The 23,030-nt window shown below is 38.0% G+C and overlaps 3 protein-coding genes across 7 annotated transcripts; all 3 read left to right on the top strand.

Annotated features, from left to right (window-relative positions):
- The first annotated feature begins 212 nt into the window (after positions 1-212).
- On the top strand, positions 213-10,858 carry LOC102719335 (mechanosensitive ion channel protein 2, chloroplastic-like). Of its 5 annotated transcripts, none has more exons than XM_040528670.1 (14): positions 213-363; positions 1,974-2,144; positions 2,237-2,290; positions 3,348-3,505; positions 4,065-4,185; positions 4,271-4,365; positions 4,486-4,599; positions 5,497-5,557; positions 6,675-6,824; positions 6,901-7,011; positions 7,227-7,394; positions 7,492-7,605; positions 8,860-8,916; positions 9,963-10,858. In XM_040528670.1, the coding sequence occupies exons 2-14, from the start codon at positions 2,067-2,069 to the stop codon at positions 10,647-10,649; spliced, it is 1,968 nt and encodes a 655-aa protein (XP_040384604.1). In that variant the 5' UTR covers positions 213-363; positions 1,974-2,066; the 3' UTR covers positions 10,650-10,858. The 5 variants fall into 5 exon arrangements, with proteins under 5 accessions (XP_040384604.1, XP_040384607.1, XP_040384605.1 ...); XM_040528673.1 differs by having other exon boundaries at positions 214-363; positions 2,237-2,281; XM_040528671.1 differs by lacking the exon at positions 213-363 and adding an exon at positions 1,207-1,348.
- A 4,670-nt stretch (positions 10,859-15,528) lies between these two features.
- Positions 15,529-18,656, top strand: LOC102707438 (protein DETOXIFICATION 21-like). The gene is made up of 8 exons (XM_040528990.1): positions 15,529-15,774; positions 16,519-17,060; positions 17,230-17,316; positions 17,476-17,532; positions 17,628-17,866; positions 17,944-18,062; positions 18,149-18,235; positions 18,365-18,656. Exons 2-8 carry the CDS (start codon positions 16,777-16,779, stop codon positions 18,443-18,445), a joined length of 954 nt encoding a protein of 317 aa, XP_040384924.1. The 5' UTR covers positions 15,529-15,774; positions 16,519-16,776; the 3' UTR covers positions 18,446-18,656.
- A 2,374-nt stretch (positions 18,657-21,030) lies between these two features.
- Positions 21,031-22,730, top strand: LOC107305292 (bifunctional aspartokinase/homoserine dehydrogenase-like). The gene is made up of 7 exons (XM_040528975.1): positions 21,031-21,156; positions 21,252-21,402; positions 21,672-21,755; positions 21,943-22,058; positions 22,171-22,224; positions 22,462-22,549; positions 22,633-22,730. The coding sequence occupies exons 1-7, from the start codon at positions 21,046-21,048 to the stop codon at positions 22,713-22,715; spliced, it is 687 nt and encodes a 228-aa protein (XP_040384909.1). The 5' UTR covers positions 21,031-21,045; the 3' UTR covers positions 22,716-22,730.
- Positions 22,731-23,030: the final 300 nt, after the last annotated feature.

The raw sequence follows: 23,030 nt of genomic DNA, 5'->3' as shown, positions 1-23,030 counted from the left end.
AACAATTAAAAGAAAAAGAGAAGCTAGCTGGTCAATCAGGCACGGCGCACTGGTGGCCATCGCTCTCGTGGCATCCATCCCCGTCTCGTGTGTCGCCACGCCGCGCCGCGCGCGGACGCCGTTATCGCCTTCTTCTTCCTCCTCCTCCTTTTCCTCTCAAAAATCTCCCCATCAATCCCCCATCCTCCTCCTCGCCCGTCGCCTCCTTCGTCCCCTCCCTCCTATCCCCTCTGCTTCCGCCTCCGATCCCAGCCCTGCCCTGCCGTGCCCGCCCCTGCACCCCTCACCCTCCCGCCTGCGTTCCATTCCCCGCCACCAGCCGCAGTCGTCTTCGGGCTGAGCCCGACCCCGACTCCTCCCAAGGTAAGGCCCCCCCCCCCCTGCCGTGTCGCATATGCTACTTGTCTTCCGATTTTGCTAGGCAGATCGAGAATTACTCTGCATGGTTTATGTGAAGGAAATGGATGAGTGGTGAAGTAATGATCGAATCAATGAATCATTGGGTTAATTGGTTTTTGTTTTGTTGCAAATGGATTAGTAGTATATGGTTAATTACCTGTTGTTCGTATGGTAGTAGTGCACTAGTTCTAGTATATTACTGTACTATGCTGTCTTTTGCTGAGTTGATAATAGTTTCCTATAAATGAGGCTTGGGGCTTTCACTTGGTTCAATTGGAGGGTACCATATGAGATGGTCGACTTAACTGTCATGATATCTCAGTTGCAATTGGAACAGTGGATCTTTAGCTGTAATTTGCATTGAGTTTTGGTATGCATAGGGCTGGGCATGGCTAGAGATCAGTTACGCTTGGAGATTTGTCTGAGTTGGACCTTGGTAGGACTTAGGTTAGGCCTTACTATGATTTTGATATAATCATAAAAATATGTCAATTATCGACACCAAATTTAAAAGAATATAGTGCTCAAAGGGTATGTGGAGCCTCCAGTGTCTGGTCATGCATAAAAGCACCTTGATTTATTTGATTTGATCACCTTGTGAGCTCACCTGATGGTTGAGGCAAGAACTGTTCTACATATTGTGGCACAACCCAGCAGCACCTTTCATTGGTCATAGCATTGTACTCATGCACACTCTTATTGGTGCCCTGCATCATCACCACAAAGATATCCACTTACCTTTCTCTCTTGCCCATTGCTCTGCTGGATTTTGGGAGAGAACAAATGGAGGATGCAAGAGGGAAAGAATAGATGAGGAAGAAATATATTGTTTATTGTCATGTGGGCGGTGGGTCTCATGGTGCAGAAATATAAATTTTGAGTAAACACAATGTTAGCTGCCATATCAGCACCCTCAGCGAAATAACATTTGTCAAAAGCACTGTAGAAGGTACATCCCTTTCAATCTTAATATAGTTTGGTTGGCCTTCTTGCTGACCTGGCAAAAAGAAAAAAGCACTGTAGAAGGCTATTTGCTCCATTTTCAGCAGTTTGATCTGGTGCGATATTTATTTGGTGGCAGGGTAGTTACTCCAAAGTATAATTTAGCAGGTAATATGGACTTATTACTGATTCATGTCCTCTTTGTTTGGGCTTATAAGTTGACTTTTAAGCCAAAAAACATGTCTAAACAAATAAGCAATTTTTTCAATGAGTTTTTTTTAAAGCCATAAGCCACTCTTACACTGTTAAGGCAAAAGATAGATTCGAGTAGCTTTTATTGGCTTATATGGAATAGAGGTAGACCCCACTGTTAATTTTAAAGCTTTAAAGCGACCGGCTTATAAACCATATAAGTCGAAAAGTCGGCTTAAAAGCTTAAGCCAATAAGCCTAAGCCCAAATAAAGAGGGCCTTAATCTACTCTTATCTCCTCCATCATACTTGAATAAATTAAGAAATTGGAAATACCATGTACTAAAAACTATTACGTTATAGAATTCCCCAATATTTCATTTTCATATCAATCTTAAGCCGATTGCAAATTACACTTCTTATGGACTTGTTTTTTGTCAGATAAGTGAAGTAGCACTGATAACTCAGGCAGCATTGATAGAAACTCATTTGGTGGATGTGATTATTTTACATGCCATTTGAGTCCTGCCTGAGATGGCTGTTGGAGTGACCTCTCAGCTATTCCAACAAGTGACTGCTTCCAACAGATTCTGCCAGACCAACAAATTCAGGGTGCAGATTGTTCACTACTTCAGTATTTCTCTTTAATTATTAATCTGTTTTTATTTTCTGTGTCCTGACTCCTGAATGTTTATTTTCCATAGAACCCAGAGATGCGAAGTTCTCTCGCATCCACTTCATTGTATACGGTCCGTAATGTATGATTTCCTCCTTTCAGTACTGTTAAGATAACATCATTTTAAAGTTAGTCTGTTTATAGATGTGTAGTGATGTTTCTTTTATTATGTGGTAATATAACCTATTATTACTTTTTCTGTATCCAATATTTTTCCTACTTGAAATTGTTCAAGTTAGTAGTAATTCATGTAGCGGAAGCAAAGACTAGGAGTCTGTAAAATATATGGCAGAAAATTATTTTTCTGTCTATGTCTCTTTCATATATGTAACGGACATCTTTAGATATCCAGATATCTTGCTGTTTGAACTTACATTCAAATTATAATAATATTTTCGCAACAATTGTCAAGTTACTGTTTATCTTCCTTGTCAATTCTAAGCAATTGAAGTAATAAAAGGTATTAAATTTTGTAGGTTCAATTTGCTGCATCTGAATGTATTACTAGAGGGCACTTTTGTCAATAGGTTGTGAAATGAGAATTACGTGAACTAATGAATATCTGATAACTTGTAAGTGTTTACTGTTTGTTGATCTGAGAAATGAGGAATCCGTAGTATGCACATCTTGCTAAACATTTCTTTTATGACTATTTAGAGCATAATATATAATTGAATATCAAAAGATATTGTGTTAAACACACATGTTGGCCGCTTTCGGCTTAAGTTTTCTTATCCGGTGCGGAAAACGTAGTAATAAATTAGTATATGATTAAATAATCATTAATTATAAAAAATATAAAATAGATTAATATGATTTTTTAAAACAACTTTCCTATAGAAAATTTTCGCAAAAAATACACCTTTTATTAGTTCGGGAAGCGTGCGCGCGAAAATCAAGAGAATCTGGGTTAGAAAGGGGGGAGAAAGAACGCGGCCGTAGTTGTACCATGAGTGTTTTTTGCTTTCATGTATTACCATATTTGTTATCTGTTCTATGCTATCCAATAGTATATTCTAGGATATTTGACTCTCCATTTATTTTAACAGTGTGTTTGTTCTATTCTATGATATTACTTTTGCTTGTGTCTGCACTCTATTCTAGTAAACCTTAGCGAAACTCTTTTGATTTCTTCGCAGGGGCAAGATTGCTGGGGCCATAACATATTGGATAGGAACTACAGGCCCATGCTCTATGGGCCTTCTAGATATAGAGCCTTGGGTGTTAGATCTTTTGCATTGCCAGTTTCTTTACAGGAAATACCTTTGGTGAAGAGCACATCAGTAGCATTGACTAGGTAGCTTCGCTTATGCCATCATTTACTTGTGAAGTTTTTTGAATGCTCATATAGTCTGTATTGATGGTCATGCTGCTCTAGTTTGTCACCTGATATAAATCTGCACAAGTTAATTTCTTGCTGACAGTAAAATGGTATATGATCTTTTAAGTCTTTTACAATATTATCTTATAGGACATGTGAATAGCATGTATCAGATTGGTGGGCAAGTTGGTAACTTCCAGTATCTTTCGGAAGTAGGGGACATTCAGTAGATTTGTCATCTGCTTCTATTGGCAGAGTCCTATGGTCTTCACTTATTTGTATAAAATTCGATAATAAGGCACCTAAAATGTTAGCTTAGATTCTTTGAGTTATGATAGAACTATATTGTGAGACATTTTCTTTCTAAAAAGTATTTGCGATTACTTTAAGATGTCTATTCATATTTCATACCAGTTTAAATAAAAACTTTTATAAGAATTTGCTTCTTATTGTCAATTTGTCAAAGTTGTATCACTATAAAATGCTAACTATTTCGTGCTTGAAATTTTTACCAATTCTACTGTTTTCTTGACAGGTCATGTGACACTTTGCTGGCAAATCCGGCTACTGCACTTGTGGTTCCTGCAATTGGAATAATTGTCTTTGCTCTATGGGGGTTCTTGCCTCTAATGAGGGACATTAGAAATCGTTTTGATGTATTGTTCTGTTACAGTCTTATTTTTTGCTTTTTCTATTTTGACTTGCTAAAAATATCATAACCTTTTAAAATGTAACTTACAGCATGGAGGCAACTGGAAGAAAAGCCCTACATACTTAATTTCTAGCTCGTACCTTCAACCGTTACTTCTATGGACAGGCGCAACACTTATCTGCAGGTATAGTAGCCATAGCAGAGTGTAATTGGGGAAGTGACAATCATATTGATATTGCATCCTCTGAGTACCGTATTTTGCTTAGTTTCTTTTCTTTTGTCTTTGTTTTCCAACATTCTACAGGGCTTTGGATCCAGTTGTGTTGCCTTCAGCAGCAAGCCAAGCTGTTAAAACACGCCTTGTAACTTTTGTGAGATCATTGTCAACTGTCCTGGCCATTGCCTACATTCTGACGAGGTGCACATTATACGTTCTCAATGAGCAAAAAAAGATACTTTTCAATTTATAACTCATATTTCGAATCATGCGAGTCACCACGCTCAGTTATTTCACGTTGTCATGTTTGTTCATTGATACAATAAAAAAAAAAGCACTTCCTGGAGCCTGAAATTCAGGATATTGATAGTCTCCTCTTAAGCTAGCTCAACTTGAGTGTTCTCAAACTCATGCAGAAGTGGAAAACTGTAGATTTTACTGATAACTATAATACTTGATAGCATGAATATGCAAGTTCAAAATTAAGTCAATTCGTTAAATCGGTACAGCCGTACAACTTGACAGACTCGATGGATGGTATAATCTTAGTTTGATAGATTGACAATGGTTTGTATATATCTTAAGAAAAAAGGTTATGCGAAGAGCTTCACTTGGAATTTTAGCAATTCATGGCTCAGTCTACTTTTCATCCATAACTCTTGTTAGTCTAAATCCCTCAACTCCAAAACTGGACAAAATGTGTCCCTCATCTATCAAAACAGATACTTGCCAGATGGTTGTCATCACTTCTTGCTGCTGGTTGACGACACCACACGATACATGTGGGTGGTGCTCCTAGCAACCAAGAGCAATAAGCCTGACTCCATCAAGAATGTTCAGGTGGCAGCTCAGACTTTAATAGTTTAGGAACACGATCCATCTGTTATTGGAGTTGAGGGACAAAAGGTGGACCAAGTCAGGAGTTTAGGGATATAAAGTAGACTTTTACCTTTGATGTATTTTGCTGATATTTCCCTTTTTTTGCTTTGATATATTTTGCTGATATTTCCCTTGTTTTATATTGTTCAGCTGGTTTCATTTGCATTCAGTTTTTTTAGATATTTTCCCTCTTATACTGACATAATTTATCTTTTTTAGTTTAATTCAGCAGTTACAGAAATTTCTAGTGGACATGCGTAACCCCAACGATTCAAGAAATGTAAGATTATGTTTTTTATGTCATAACAAATGCACGATTCAGTTGAAAAAAGTAAAACATGTGATTATCTAAGTAACTACCTTGGTTTATTCTGCTGGGTTTTATATCTGCATTTTTTTTTTTTGTATTTGGTAACTGTGATAGCTTGTGTTAGTTATGGGTCTGAGAACCAAGGGTAAGACACCTGCCCTTGATCAGCTACCCAATCACTTATGTACCATGGTGTCTGTCCATGTAAGGTCTGTTCAAGAAGATAGGGAGACTACAGAATCCTTTTTATTTGTTCTTGCTTACTATGAACAGTCCAATTCCTCTCTATATAGCTGAGCTTTTCTCGAAAGGGCATGTATAGTTGGGTGGTACAGTTGACTATTCTGTGTGCTATGCAAAAGATTTTGGGTGATGTAGAGTAAAGTGGAGAGAGAACATTGCTAACTTCTAGTTAACAAGCACAGTTGACCTTCCATGTGGCTTCTGCCCTTAGGCCCTAAAATCCAGGACACTAGAATATGTGATGCACAGACTGATCCTGGGGGGAAAGAAACTCTCTGACATATCATCTAGGATTCCTGTCATTTTAGTTTTGTGAAGTAAGAAATTAAGGATCCAAATTCGGTTCTTTCATTATAAGTCATGTATCTGGGTTTTAATTCTGAAGTATATTTTTCAGATAGACCAGGCCAAATTAAGTCACTTAAAATGAGTGAAGTACAATATGAGGGGGCTAGTATTCTATTTCTTTATGATTAGTTAGAGGCTTGTATATTGTTGTGTTCTGTTGTAAAAATGTATTTCATTGTGGCTGATCTGCTAGGTATTGACACAAACTAAGAATGTGTGTTTTTTATTGAAAAGAATGTGGGTTTGTTGGGGTAGGTTTTTCTCCAGTTTTCTTCAGTTATTTAATTTTACAAAATGTTTAACTTTAGGTTAATTTAAGCTTTCTTATTGTTACAGAATTTTTTTGATTAGATACATGAACTGATTTTGCTAGTTAATCTCGAATAGAAAAATCAATGCTGAAAAGTAAGATATATTCTGAATTTTAATTTTTCTTGTACTTGTTCTCCATTCTTTTCATGATTTTTATCACTAATAGAAAGTTCCTTTCGCACAGATGGGATTTGACTTCACATTGAAAGCTGTTTACACTGGTATTTGGATTGCTGCTATCTCTCTCTTTATGGAGTTGTTGGGTTTCAATACCCAGAAGTGGATTACTGCTGGAGGTTTTGGGACTGTATTGCTTACTCTTGCTGGTCGTGAGGTACTACAAAACCTTTTATGGACAAGATTATTTTTGTGGCATGGTACTAACAGGTATCACGATATTTTTTTTGCAGATTTTTACAAACTTCCTCTCAAGTGTTATGATCAATGCCACACGTCCATTCGTAGTGAATGAATGGATCAATACAAAGATAGATGGTGTTGAAGTCTCTGGTATTGTTGAGGTTAGTATTTTGCATGCTTTGTTTATTTTTTTTCGTTCATCTGCACGCTATTTGGGTTGCTCCATCTTATGAGCTACATCACTACGTAATGACATCTAGTATAATCTTTTCCAACATAATATGGAATTTTATTTGTATGTACTGTTACCCTTGCATATGACTTTGATGGTTTTTCATTTTATCCTGATACTTCCATACACTGTTTTGGTTTTCAGCATGTTGGCTGGTGGTCTCCAACAATCATTAGAGGTGATGATAGAGAAGCTATATACATTCCTAACCATAAGTTCACAGTTTCTATTTTGAGAAATAACACTCAGAGGACCCATTGGCGTATTAAGACATACCTGGCTTTAAGCCACATGGATGCTGCAAAAGTTGGTGTAAGGACCATGTTAAATCAATGATTCACATTTACATATCTTTATCCTTTACTCCCCAAGTACTGAAATCTTATCCTTTCTCTGTGTTTCATTGTAGATAATTGTTGCGGACATGAGAAAAGTTTTGGCAAAGAATCCCAATATAGAGCAACAGAGGCTGCATAGGAGAGTATTTTTTGAGAAAATTGATCCAAAAACCCAAGCTCTTATGGTAACTCCAATTTCCTACATTGAATCATTCCCTCTTTTGATCTGAATACCAATGCAGAATCAATGCTTACCAATGATCAATTTGGCATGTTTTGCCATTATGGTTAGCTAGCATAGAATCTTCTTGGTCTGCCTACCCAGAGGTTGCTTTTTTTATATGGTTTACAGTGCTCTTTCCTGTTGGCATTACCTGACTAAACTGGCCTAATCTGTTCAAAATTACCACATACTAGTATTATCTTTACGTGGTGTTTTGAACTTTCTTGTTTTCTGCCAGTAGTTAGTATGTTGTAAGGTGATAATGTTACTCTCTCCATCCCAAAATATAGCAACTTCCACCATTCAAAATTTGTCCCAAAATATAACACTTTCTCCAACTACTCCCTCATCTCAACCAATCACAATCATTTCTCATTTAATTTCTCCACCTACTTTCTCATCTCAACCAATCACAACCATCCTCCATTTACTTTCACCTACTTTAATACCCATGCAAAACTCTAGAATCCTTATATTTTGGATGGATTGAGTAGTAAATTTTGGGACAGCTGTCAAGTGTCAACTAGGAACTATGGATATGAATGAACTGAGCTCAAGGGAGCCAGGTAGGCTTAGCTCAAGCTAACTAGTCTGTTTGGGGTTTGAGCTTGGCTTAATAACAATGCAAATGTGTATACAGCTATATTTGAAACCTCAATCCCAACTTGATAACGCCCAATAACCCTTTGAATATACTCATATACAAGTAACTTACAGGTTGAATAAACTTGAGTTGGAATTGACAATGTTTTTGCCAAAGTGCTGGAGTATAGGCTTCAGCTTGCCCTGATAGCCAGTTTGAGCAAACCTTGTAGAGCTTGTCGAACCTAAGCCATATTTGTCAACCTCACTAAGAACTAACCAATGCCCTGTGATGATGGGCTAATTTTTTATTTTGTTTACCTCTTCTCCATATTCTTTTCAACAATTATATACATGCAAAAACTATCTAGAATGCAGCTGAAACCGTTTGCGTCACTAAAATCTCAGCACGGAAATCTATTTGCTCTTAAGATCGTAAGTTGTGGTTTTACATTAGTCTTTCTGTCAAAACCAGTTACTGTTTGGTAGGTATTGATTTTCTATCCCCATCAAGGTATCATTGTTAATTTTTGTGTTTAAACTAGTTGCCATTGTTTTTTTGTAATATTTTTGAGTCCAAACTGGTCCCAAGTTCCTATTGTCTAAACTTTATATCACTCGTGTTTTCTTTCAGATTTACATATCATGCTTTGTGAAGACATCTCGTTTTGAGGAGTATCTCAATGTCCAGGTAATCTGTCTGTATCTACATCTATTGCTTAGAATAAATGGTTTGCTCCGAAATGGTATGCTCTGTCAAGAATACTACTTTCTAGCCTGTAGTATTCTTAGTAATAATTGCCTAAGCTATTTTTATAGGAATTATTATGACTATTCACCCTTGAGCGTAACTTTGTCAGAACTGACAGTCACCAACGTAATGGAGCATAGTCTCCATTATAGGCTGTGTTTGGCAGTGAGGAAGAGGGGGGGTTAGTTATCCGTTGCGGAAAACGTAGTATAGATTAGTACATGATTAATTATTAATTATAAAAATTATATAAAATATATTAATATGATTTTGTAAAGTAACTTTCCTATAGAAAAATTTCGCAAAAAATACACCGTTTAGTACTTTGGGAAATGTGCGCACGGAAAACGAGGGATTTGGGGCAACTAATGGCTTTTGGCGAACACGGCCATAATTATGTTTGCATGGCTGCCATCTGACAGCAATAAATGAAATGGACATAAAAAGTGTGCCCACACTAATTGGAGAATGGTGTATATTCATATCTTAGTATTTGATGCTTTCAGCCTGGAATTAGAAACATACCTATGAGATTGCGTAACTTTCTGTGCTCGTGTGTGTTTCTTTTTCTTTTTGTCAGCTGTGTCTAACAGCTGCTTTAGCCTAGCTTCAGGGTGTGTGTTCCTGTATACCTGTGCAATCTAACCTTAATGAAATTTAGATGCCCAATCTTCGGCCATCCTGACAAAAGAAAAGATTGCATGAACTCCATACATGACATTGATGATGGCTCTAAAGGGCCAATGGACACCTGATGTACTCGCTGTTGACCTGGTGCATTTATCTTCACTGAGGCTTTTCCTTCTACCTTGTATGGAAAGCCTTATCAGAGCTATTATTTCTTTGCAAATGAAATTTTGTTGGAGAAACCTAGCTTAGAAAAAGGATTTTTGCATGAATATTTCAGTAAGGTTTCTAGACAGTGTTTAAAACAATAGATGGTGCTACAAAACAACTGAGTGCTTTTTTGTTCAATGTTACAACAGGAAGCTGTTATGTTGGATCTTCTTAGAATTGTTGGCCATCATAAGGCAAGGCTTGCTACCCAGATTCGAACAGTTCAGAAATCTTATGGAAACGCAGACATAGATAACATTCCTTTCGGAGAGGAGATGTATAGTCGTGTACGTGGTCGCCCACTCTTGATTGATACCTCTGCAAGGATTAGTGATGACAAGTCTAAGCCTCATCCAGCATCCCGTGAAGAGCATAAAGTCAAGACAGTTGCTTCTACAGAGACTAAGCCAGCTTCACCTGATAATGCTAGTATAAGCAACAACTCGGAGAAGCAGGAACAGAAAAAATCAGTAGCAGAAGATGGTCACGTGAAGAATAGCAAGAATGATCAGGTGACTACTTCTCCATGGTCAGAAAATATGGATAATGTTGCATCAACTTCCAAGACTGGTAAAGGAAAGACTCAAGGACCTGAAGCCACAGAACGAGGAGATGGCTCTGTCTCTGTCGCTAATTCAAAGAAAGAAACGAGACCCGTCTTTGAAGACAACATTGTTCTGGGTTTAGCTCTTGATGGCTCCAAGAGGACATTACCAATTGATGACGGAACGAACCCTCATCTATCACTTTCTGAAACAGAGCAGGACACAGTCGAGGCTGCTTCATCACCCAAGGATAAGAAAGTCCAAGAAAAAGCTGACCAGAGGAATCCTTGAAAGGTGATCTAAGTTTAAACCGATTCTTTATGGAAGATTAGTCAGCAAGCCTACTTTTTTTCTGCGCTTGTGCAAATGCAATCAGTCATATGATTTTATGTTAGGTATTGATCGTCGCCGATACTATTCAGGAGACGAACCTTCTCAAATGTACCTCAGAGCAATTGCTGCTAGGCCTGTAAAAATTACAAGGATTCCTCTCTGTTTTACATGTTGTACACATGTTGACATATGCTGCATCTTTATAAATGCAAGAAAAGTAAATGTCAATTAATTCCTCCAAATTTTCTATTAGCTGACGATTTAGCTTAACCCATATGATATTTAACTACCTCGCTACTAGTCCGTACATATCTATTGGTAGCAAACATGGTTTGATACCAATACCAAATTATGGAAAGAGGTTTGGCTTTTAATGATGGATTGAATGAAACTAATTTAGTGACGTGGATATTAGTACATCCTGAACAAATTTGATCAAACATGGATATATTTGACTTACAATATCTTCCACCAAATCGAAGATAACCATACTCAACCATTAAATTGTTTGGCTCAACAGTTCCATGTAGCTACAAACATCGCTATCTTTTCGCTTATACTTATAAGCCAAAATTTATATTTTTAAAGTTGATTTTATGATTTTTATTGTAGTTTATTTTTCAGCCTTGGTTTTTAGATTACTAAGAATACATATATAAAATTTTATTCATAAATTATTTTTTGTTTGTAAATATGTTATTTGTCTTTTTTTTAATGAGAAAGTCAAACAATCACCCCCTTAATATCTAAATCATCATTAGAGATTTCCAAAAGAAGATTTAGGGAATAAATTTTTGGGCATCTGGAGTGATGCTTCGGTAAGTAACACAATTTGTTTATATATGTATATGAATTCCACAGAGGTGCAATGGTTTTGATTTGTAACAGTAAAATGAAATATATTAGTTAATTACGTGCTTATCAAGTTCTTTCCTCGTGTAATAGCTCACATGATTATTCTTAAATTCCTTTTGCCTTTCAGTTTAGAATTGTGGTACAACACCATCTTGGTGCCATTCACCGGTTGTATGAAGAATGCAGAGGTTGCTCTTGATGCTCTTTCAATATGGTAATATATTACAATAATCAAAAAATGTTTCATAGTTGTTTAATTTGAGAATAAGTGCTAGATCATGTCTAATTTATGTGTAGCAATTTGTTCCTTGTTCTCTTCCTTTAGTATCCCAAAAACATGATTAATTTGAGAATAAGTGCTAGATCATGTCTAATTGATTTTGGCCGGTTGTGATGACTTTCTTCCGGGTAGTGTTAATTAGCTCCCGTATGTAGCTAGGGACGGTGTTAACTCAACTGACAGACATCCATGTGTGACGGAGCAGTGGCGTGGAGATTGGGGTTCCTGGCATGGACGGTGGATCGACGCTATACGTGGCCTGTGCCTGCACCGCAAGCACCACTAACCCACTGACATCTGACACATGCATTAGACCATCTCTTTTGTCCATCCGATTAATAATGCCAATTAATAGTACGTAACTTCAATTATAGAGCAGTCATTTCACTCAGGTAATAATGGTGTTCCCCTCCTTGCCACACAGCACAACACCGATCTCCATAGATCTGCTACTAGTACTGCTTTTCTTTTTCTCTGGGTTAATTAGATGTATCCATTATAAATTTGCTAATTTTAAAATATATTATTACTATTTGATTAATTGTAAGGATGTCATTATAAATTTAGAACTATTTGAAATATGCCACTCCATACCCTTTTATTGTAATTCTTTTTAAAAATATTAGATCATATTGCCCCTCTGCTTATATTGTGCTCTTGGTACGTGCAAAGGACATTTTAATCTAAAAATGATATATCTAAAATAGTTCTAAAATTATTACAATTAGTTAAATGGTAAAAATTAGTCAAATAATAATGACATATTTTAAAACTGATAAATTTATAATGGTGTGAATCTAATTAATCCTTTTTCTTTTGTTTACTGCTCGTTCCTTTTGTTTTAGAATCCCCGATCGATCAAGAAAATCATGATGAATTCGATGCATATGATCGATCCATCCATCCATAGTATTCACTCCTTTCTTTTGGGGGCCGGTGTACGTATTACCTGAACTCGATCGAGGCCACGTGAATAACCTAACTAACTGCATGCTGCCGGCTGGTGTGTGCATGGTAGCTGGTGATGCATCGAGGCGAGGGCGACGCCCATGAAATGTGAACAGCTAGCGATGACCCAGATCGAAGAGACGGCGACTCGATCGAGGGATGTTAGCGTCGTCCTTCAATTGCATTCAGATGGCATGCATGTACGTGAGCCTTCTCGTAGTACTCCATCTTACCTATAGATAGATAGAGAGGTAAACGATCATCGCTAAATAGCAGCCGTCAATTTCTTTATAATTTATCATCTCAAATGAAAATAGTGTATTTTATAAAAATATATTTACCAAACAAGGAAAGTAGTAATTGTACTTTCTAACTTAACAAGCATGCAATGCATGCATATATATATATATAATCCATAGAAATTTATTTGTAAAATGAATGTAATTCTAAGTCATGAACTATTGCTATGTGAAGTATACTGAGAGCAAATATACTTAAATTAAAAACATATAAATTTATTTGATTCATTTCCCATAAGAATTTGGAAGTGAAAAATAAATTTAAACTATTTATAATTTTAATGAAAATTATTATGTGTTAAAAAAATTGAAATTTAAAAAATTAAAATTATTTAAAAACTTTCATTACAAACTGAAAGCAACATTATAAATAACATTTTATTAAACTGGCAGTTAAAAATTTTGGCTAAAATTTGAATATTTTTAGTATATTTATCCAATATATTAATTTTATTTTTTTTACATGGAAGGAAAAATTGATTCTTTCCTGATTTCATTGCAGTAATTAATAATAACAATATTTATTGGTAGTAAATGACATCCTACCTCTTAAAAGATAAGAGAAATATAAGTCCTTTGCTCAATATGTAATGGATGTCTTATAAAATTTTGGCGTACTGTAAAAATGTTTTGTATATATAGTTCAATAAGGAATAGTACTAACTAGCTAATGGTCACTTAGTTCCGAAATAAGTGAAGTAGCTAGAAAGCTGTCCTTATTTTAGAATTGAGTTAGGGTCCGTATAGTCCCAAAAACTTTTTTTCAAAAATATCATATCGAATTTTTGGACACCTGAATGAAGTATTAGATATAGATGAATTAAAAAACTAATTGTACAGGTATATAAAAATCATGAGATGGATCTTTTGAGCCTAATTAGTCCGTGATTAGACATAAGTAATGCAGTAACTCACATATATTAATGATTGATTAATTAGGCTCAAAAAATTTGACTCGTGGTTTCAAGTGAGCTATGAATTTCATTTTTTTATTCGTGTTCAAAACTTTTTTCGATATCCCATCAAACATTTGACATAACACTTAAAAAAATTTCTTTTTCTCCAACTAAACAGCCTTAATAGCTAGTTTAGGAGCCACTAAACAGCACTTGTGAAGCTGTGGCCTGTGAGTGACCGCGACGCACGCACAGGCAGCAGCAACAAGCACAGCAGGCCACAGGTAGACAGGCCGCCGGCGACGTGACCGCTCCTCCCCCCGTGCTTCACGCATCGACGCTCCCTCCGTCTCAAGGAAAACTTTCCATTTTCAAGAGTTTGACAATCCATCTTATTTAAATTTTTTAATAAATCAAAAAAATTACACGTAAAATATTATTTATGATTTGTAATCTAATGAAAATAAAAATATTAATCATAATTTTTAAGTAAGACGAAGAATTAAATATTATAGATAAAAATTAGTCACATATAAAGATTGATTTATTTTGGTTGGAGGTAGTATGAGATATGCCCCGTCAAGTCCATCTCTGTATATACTTCTGTCATTCTACGCCGGAAGCGTAACGGCGGCAGCGTATACTATATTCGTCCTTAATTGTCTCTCAGTTCCCACCATTAACAATTAGTACTCCTTCCTAATTTTTTTTTGTTAAACGTTGGTTAGTTAAACTAAAAAAACGTCTAACATTTGTATATAAAGGGAATATAATATTATCAATCCACTTAATACGTACGGATATGTGGTAGCAGGAGTCAGTTTTCCTTCAAACGTACGTAGTATTCGTTGGATGTTTAACATATATTAAGGAATATTTAATTTCTTTTTGTTCATTTTGGTAGTCAATTTTTAAATTTTGGATTTATTAGGTTTTCTTTGTAAGCATCATATTGTGTTTGAAAGCATTGAGATCTTAGTAAATAGCACATAAATATTTATATTGTAATACAAAGCTTGAATTCTAAAAATATTATTATTTTGAAAGGGAGGGAGTAATTAAGATGGCGGGCAAATTAAACATTGAGGGGAGCCTACAGTACACGTGCTTCCCGATCGATCTCTTTCCACGCTAGCTACCTGCTTCTGTACCACAACCCCGTAATTGTATTCCTCTTCCTGATGTAATTAATTAGGGAATCGATGATCTAAGTCAGTAGCTAGTGATTTCCGAGCCTGCCTGCAGCAGCGTCGACCATTGGGGCAATATATCCATCCTGTCGACCCTCACTCTCACTCACCTCCTCCCTTTTAAAGAAAGCTAGCTTGTTTATGCTCCACAGCATGCCCATGCTCGCTTTCCTTCCTTCCATGCAGCTCCATCAATTGAACCATTAATTCCTTCCTTCTTCAATTCGGGCAGCTAGCTACTCCATCGATCTGCCATACACAGTACGATTGTTTCGCACGAGCCATTAGCTAGCTAGGAAGGTAGCACGTAGATCGGCTAGTCTAGCAATGGAGAGGCCGGCCGGTGGTGGCAGCGGCGGCGACGACAAGACGGTTCCTCTTCTGGCGAACAAGCAAGACGAAGAAGAAGAAGGAGGAGGGTCGTCGCTGGGGCGGCGAGTGGCGGAGGAGAACAAGAAGCTGTGGGTGGTGGCGGCTCCTTCCATCTGCGCCCGCTTCTCCACCTTCGGAGTCACCGTCATCAGCCAGGCCTTCGTCGGCCACATCAGCCCCACCGACCTCGCCGCCTACGCCCTCGTCTCCACCCTCCTCATGCGCTTCAGCACTGGCATCCTCGTTAGTAATCAATCATTCCTAGTATTTGCTTAATTTATGGTTCAAAAATCAAACTACGTACTCTCCTAATAATATATTTGTCTAACAATTCAACTTGATCTTAGTTTCTTAGCTAGTTACTACTATATGTTTGGTGTTTTCTGCAACTAGCAGCGTTTAAAACTGACTTTGATGACGTCTCTCATGACTTGTTACTAACAGCGCCGCTGAAAATTTCTTAGTTTGCTCATCGATTGATTGAGACAGATCATACGCATGTAAATTGGTTTACCTTCTCTATGCGTTCAAAACACTGCGTTCTTGTCAGCATTGTACTAGGACAAAACAAGACAACGAAGTGGTCTATAAGAAGAAAATTGTGTAAGACCTTCTTTGCTTTCTTGGATTTTTGGTCATTGAAAATGGGACCATCCCGATAATTTAAAGCACTAATTAATCTTTGATATAGACCCATGATCCACACTTAGTCATGACATTGTCCCCATGTATTTAATTATATAGCTTGGTTTTCGTGTAATATTCATCATCAATCCTCTATGTCATGTAATTTTCTATTACGTAGTTCACAATACAATACAGAAGTATTTATCTGCGTTAGTCTACGGTACATCATATACAAATAAAACGTACTCGGACCTTATTGATAAAAAATTAATTTCCGCTAAAGAATTAGTCATCTTCTACTTAAACATACAGAACTACTAGAAATAATTGACCATACTTCCACATTGTTGTTAACTGCAGCTAGGCATGGCAAGCGCATTGGAAACATTGTGTGGGCAATCGTATGGCGCCAAGCAGTACCACATGTTAGGAATATACCTACAACGCTCATGGATAGTCCTATTCGGTTGTGCAGTTGTCCTTCTTCCAATCTACCTCTTCACCACTCCACTTCTAATCGCCCTTGGGTAAGATCCTGAGATCTCTGCCGTGGCTGGCATCATCTCCCGATGGTACATCCCTATTATGTTTTCCTACGTCTAGGCCTTCACACTCCAAATGTACCTACAAGCACAAAGCAAGAACATGATTGTTACCTACCTCGCCTTTCTCAATCTTGGGCTTCACCTCTTCCTGTCATGGCTCCTAACAATCAAGTTCCACCTTGGCTTGACTGGGGTCATGGGCTCTATGGTCATTGCCTATTGGATCCCTGTATTTGGCCAACTTGCCTTTGTCTTCTTTAGGGGTTGTCCACTAACATGGACAAGGTTCTCGTATGCTGCTTTTACTGGCCTAAGTGATATTGTCAAGCTTTCGCTATCATCTGGAGTGATGCTTTGGTAAGTAACAAAATTTTGTATAGATATACATATTAAACTAAAAAGAGGTACAATGGTTTTGATGTTGTAGCAATAAAAGCAAATATATTTGTTAACTAAATGATTATCAAATTTTTTCCTAAAGTAATAACTCATCCGATTTATTCTATTTTTCCTTTTTTATTTTTAGTTTGGAATTATGGTACAACACCATATTGGTTCTCCTCACCGGTTATATGAAGAATGCAGAGGTTGCTCTTGATGCTCTTTCAATATGGTAATATATTACAATACTTCAAAAAATTTCATAGTAGTTTAATTTGAGAATAAGTGTCAGATCATGTTTGAATTATGTGTCTCCGTTTCTTGTGTTCTTCCTTTAATAGTAGAAAAAATAGTTACTAAGCATAGTTGTTTTCACCTACAAAATGGGCAGCCTTAACATCAATGGGTGGGAGATGATGATTTCTCTTGGATTTTTGGCTGCAACAGGGTAATTTCACCATCTTACTTGTTACTCACTAAGTGATTCATCCAATAGATATGTCATGTTCCATTTATTTGACATACACTTAATACAATATGCAGAGTGCGGGTGGCAAATGAACTTGGAGCTGGTAGTGCAAGAAGGGCCAAGTTTGCCATTTTCAATGTGGTCACTATTTCTTTCTGTATAGGATTGGTGTTGTTTGTTCTCTTCCTTTTCTTTCGTGGAAGCCTGGCATACATATTTACTGAAAGTCGAGCAGTAGCAGATGCCGTCGCTGATCTTTCTCCCCTTCTAGCTTTCTCAATTTTGTTGAATAGTGTTCAACCAGTGCTCTCAGGTATGCTATTCCATTTGAAGGACAAGTATATCAAAATAATATAAATTGAAATTATAACATTTTCTAATTATCTACAGGTGTCGCTATTGGATCGGGTTGGCAAAGTGTAGTTGCCTATGTCAATGTTACATCATACTACTTAATCGGTATTCCTCTTGGCATGATACTAGGCTATGTCATAGGTTTCCAAGTAAAGGTAGGCATTGATTTGTCATGGCAGAATTTCATTATTCAATGTTGGGTCTAAGTTGTGTTTCTCAGTTTCATTCATTGCTTCTATAGGGAATTTGGATTGGTATGCTTCTTGGAACGCTAGTCCAAACTCTTGTGCTTCTATTCATCACACTAAGGACTAACTGGCAAAAACAGGTAGCCCTTATTAACTATTTGCTCACATCTTGCTAAATTTTCATTAAATCTATTAATCCACACAACATATGGGTCATTAGAAGAGATGGTCCATCTCATTTAGTGGCGTGCTTCATATTCTTTTTTTAGGTACAAATTGCTCGAGAGAGAGTAAATAGGTGGTACATGGAGGAGAATGGAAGATCACAAAATTCGAGGGGAAATCCATGATCTCTTTTGCACACTCATAATGAACTATGACAATTTATGAATCATCTCATTGAAATGGGATTGTGCTCTGAATATAAGATCTTTCAAGCTCACATCATCCATCAATGGACCATATGTTATTGAAAGAATCTTACATATGTGCCCATCATCGTATTCTTTTTACCAAGTCATTAATTGTATATGCTAGCATATGCTGCTTGATGAACATATTGAGTTTTGTTAACTTTTTTAGAGTAAATTGTATAAAACCTTGGACACATTGCTGATCTGATCCTATAATGTTGTCTATACCTACTGATGATCGATATGCACTACAACACCTAGCTCATTTCTTCTCTAGTCCAATTTTATAGACATAATTGGGGTGATATGCCATATAGCATGCTCTACAGTCTAGGTCCACCCACTACCAAGTTTTGGCCACCTCTGAGCTACCCTCAGATCCACACAACCCTCAAGGAGAGGTCGGATCTGTGTGAGGTGAGGAGGGGTGGCGAGCTCGTGGCTAGATCCAGGAAGCTCATCTGGCTATGCCACCTTGAACTGTTTGTCTGCGTTGTCAAGCTTGGGGGAGAGGGGCGCCTCCATTGTGGTCCTCGGAGCTGGATTAGCGGGCGACGATGGGAGAGAGGAGAGCAGGGAGATGGGATTGATGGGCGCGTGATAGTAGATAGGAGATCACGAAGAGGAGATTAATGCGACGACGACGCGAGGGAGACAGGCCATCCCTACGGTGACAGGGATGGCACCGCGTGGTCAGGGATAGCCTGCCTCCCTTCGCTTTTTATCGGGAAGGGGCACAGACGGAGGCGTGCGCCTGCCGCTGTATTTAATGCAGCGTGGCATGCGTCTGCACCCGTAATGAATGTGGCGTGGCATGCGCCAGACGCCCTTCCATCTCCATAAATACGGTGGTTGGGTCATTGAGGGCATGCCTCGTCCGCATTCATGGTGGGCCCCGCACGCACAGCCCCCATGCCGAGGGGATCGGGGGCGACCCAACCCCTCTAGTGTTCGGCTGTCCGGCAGCCTTTTGGGCCGATTCTCTAGGGGGCACGCTGACTCCTGAGGCTCGTCCCCCTTTTCACGGACTTGACACGTGGGCTCATGGATCCACTCGCCACACACATACAGGGGATACCCCTGGGCCCATATCCTCGACATCCTCTAACATAGACATGGTTCTCTTTCGCTACTTTTACTGACCTTGGTGCTATTATCAAGCTTTCACTATCATCCGGAGTGATGCTTTGGTAAGTAACATAGATTTGTTTATATATATACATATGAAATTTCAAAGAGCAATGGTTTTGGTGTTGTAACAAATAAAACTAAATATAGTTAAGCTCTTACCAAGTTCTTTCCTCATGTAATAACTCATTTGAGTCATCCTTATTACTCTTTTGTCTTTTTAGTTTGGAATTTTGGTACAATACTATATTGGTGCTTTTCACCGGTTACATATATGAGGAATGCAGAGGTGATATCCCACTCATATTAATATGGATTACAATATCTAGCTCATTTCTTCCCCACCTTTATTTCCTAGATATAGTTGGGGTGATATCCCTCATTGCTTACTAACCCCCTCTCTATATCTCTTTTGATTTGTCCTAACCATTAGTTTCTTTTTAACATTGTCAAGCATGCTTACAGTAGGTTTGCCTATGAACTTTATGGTTTATTTGTCAAACACATCAAAAAGGTTGTTCATGACTAGGCCCGTTCTACTCCTAGAGAAGAAAGCATGCCTACTAAAATGTTATTTGCACATATAATTATAAGCCATTTCTATGCTTTCACATTGAACACCTTGCTACTCTGCTGTCGCTTGGATCTAGCTGCGGGACGTGTGGGCCAGGGTCCAACTCGTATTGCCGTATTGAGTGTGGACGCTCCCCAATCCCCAACCCTAAATCGGCAAATTGGAAAATCTCCAATCTCAAATCAAAAAATCCCAAACCTCCTTTTCAATAGCGGCGGAGCCAGAGCTGGAGGTGCATGACGGAGCAGTGGCGGCTGTGGCGCATAGGCCACGGGCACATGCACAATTATCACCAAAATATTAAGAGAACAAAAACCAAAAGAATCTTAATAAATGATTTTTTTTCTATCTTAATTTGGTGGTGGGAGTTATTGAATTTGGGAAGTTGGGATGATTTAAGAATGAACAATTAGTAGAGCTATCATCATGGTTGCACACCTACCTAGTAGCTCATGCTAATACATTAAATTATGTACACATAATATATATATATATATGCAATATATTTTAGTGAAATTTTACTTAAAATGATTCTTTTTATCCCCATAGTGAGCACTGTCACTGTGCTAGTAAATAGAGAAGAAAATATGGATTTCTCTAATTGTAATTTCTTTGTTTCTCATGGTTAAATTGTTAGTAGAAGCAACAACAACAATAATAATAATAATAATAATAAATAATAAATAATAATTCACAATGCTGCGTGTGGGCTGGGCCGAATGGCCGATTGAACATTCACAGTAGCGGACTAGCAGTAGCAGCACAAGCCTCAAAGGGCCCTGAGCAAGCTGTGAAGCAACAATTACAATAGTGCCTCTTTCCCATTTTGTACCATATGGCACCGCCGGTGAGGTCGGTCCTCCCCGTCGTGTTCCTCGGCTGCGGCGGCGTCGGCCGCCACCTCCTCCGCCACATCGTCTCCTGCCGGCCGCTCCACGCCAACCAGGTAGTTCGTCTGTCCACCCCCTCCCTCTTCCCCTCCTCTCCGATTGGGTGCTCTGATCGCTGACACTTGCCGGCTGCCGCCCCTACCGATTTTAGGGCGTCGCCATCCAGGTGGTCGGCGTCGCCGACAGCTCCTCTCTGCTCGTTGCCGACGACCTCCACTCCAACGGCCTCGATGACGCGCTCCTCACTGATCTCTGCGCCAGTCCGCAGGCTCGCCCCTATCTTCCCTGCTCGCTCGAGGTAGGTACGGAGGTACCAGAACCCCTATCCTATCATTGCGTTCCTCCTCCTCTTGGAGAGATTAGGTGCCATTCTCATATCTAATTCGTGACGGCCCCCATCCCTAAGTTCATACTATCTCCGTCCCGAAATATTTTAAGTTTTTCTACAATTTTTTTAAATAAGACGAATGGTCAAACATTGTACACGGAAAAACGAAAAATGATCTTATTTCGGGACGGAGGTAGTACTTGATTGCTTGGTCATGGATATGCGTACACGTGAAATGTAAAGTTTCAGGGCAATGCCAGATATTCAACAACCCTGAGGCCAGGACAAAAGTCATTGATACTGCTAGCGTTCTTGGAAAAACAACTGGTTTGTGATCTTTCTCCCTACATGGCATGCATTGCATTGCTTGCGGAGTTTTTAAATTCCATGGAATAGAGAAGTCATTCCTGTTATTATTATTATAGTCATTTATTGGTGTTAAATGTTATTTTTTTTCAAAAGAAAATGAGAGTCTATATCCTTTTCATTTCTTGTCTTTCACTCCTTTTTGCAGGTCTTGTACTAGTTGATTGTTCTGCAACCTATGATACTGTTGGCGTGCTAAAGGATGCTGTCGATTGTGGATGCTGTGTTGTATTGGCAAACAAGAAACCTCTTACTTGTACATATGTAATGTCCTTGTGGGTTTTGTTCTGCCTGGTCTTCCTTTCACTATTTAGTGTTTTCTTTTGACAGGTAAGTTTATATCTGCTTACTAAATGTGCCTTTGTTTTTCGAGCAGGAGGATTTTGAAAAGTTGGTCTCCAACTTCCGTCGGATAAGATTTGAATCTACTGTAAGCAGATGACACCAGTAATTTCTTAATTTCTCAGTTGAATGCAAATGTTGATCTCACTGTTAAATATTTTTTATAGTTTCATCTTCATGGATATCCTTCATGTCTTTCATCTATCATTGTATGATGATAGGACTGCGGTCATCTGATTAAGAAAATCTTTTTTGGCAGTTTCTGTTTCTATTCTTTTCAATATTACAAAAGACCTCTGCTAATATTTGCTATTCTTACTGTTAGGTTGGAGCTGGTTTGCCTGTAATAGCTTCTGTAAGCCGTATTATTTCCTCTGGAGATCCAATCTCTCGTATAGTCGGCAGTCTGAGTGGTACACATTTATTAGCTTATTCGTTTGTAAAGGTATTTGTTTTCCAAATAGCAGAGCAATATTCATGTTCCTATTATCTTCAGGTACACTTGGTTATGTGATGAGTGAGCTGGAGGATGGAAAGAGATTTAGTGAGCAATATGTACGTATGTGTGGATATATATAAAGTTTTCATATATATATATATATATATATATATATATATATCAAAACTAATATATGTATCCCTTAGAATAATTTATTCTATGCACCTTTTGATCCAAACCCACCTCCCACTAAGTACCAAAACCTCTTAAATAGCTTAGTCAAAGCCCTCCCCCTTTGGTTAAATCTATCATTTGACTTTTCTCTATATCCCACCTTTGTCTAGTCCCGTCTAAAAGTGCAGTAACACGAAGGCAAAAATACAGTAACATACCTTATAAAATGCTGTAACAACATTATGACGGATCTATTTTTTAAATCATATTTTTTTACCCAC

This window comes from Oryza brachyantha, chromosome 11 (assembly GCF_000231095.2).
Source record: "Oryza brachyantha chromosome 11, ObraRS2, whole genome shotgun sequence".
Classification (NCBI taxonomy): Eukaryota; Viridiplantae; Streptophyta; class Magnoliopsida; order Poales; family Poaceae; genus Oryza; species Oryza brachyantha.
The sequence above is the reverse complement of the archived record's forward strand: the minus strand, read 5'-3'. Positions and strand labels throughout refer to the sequence as shown.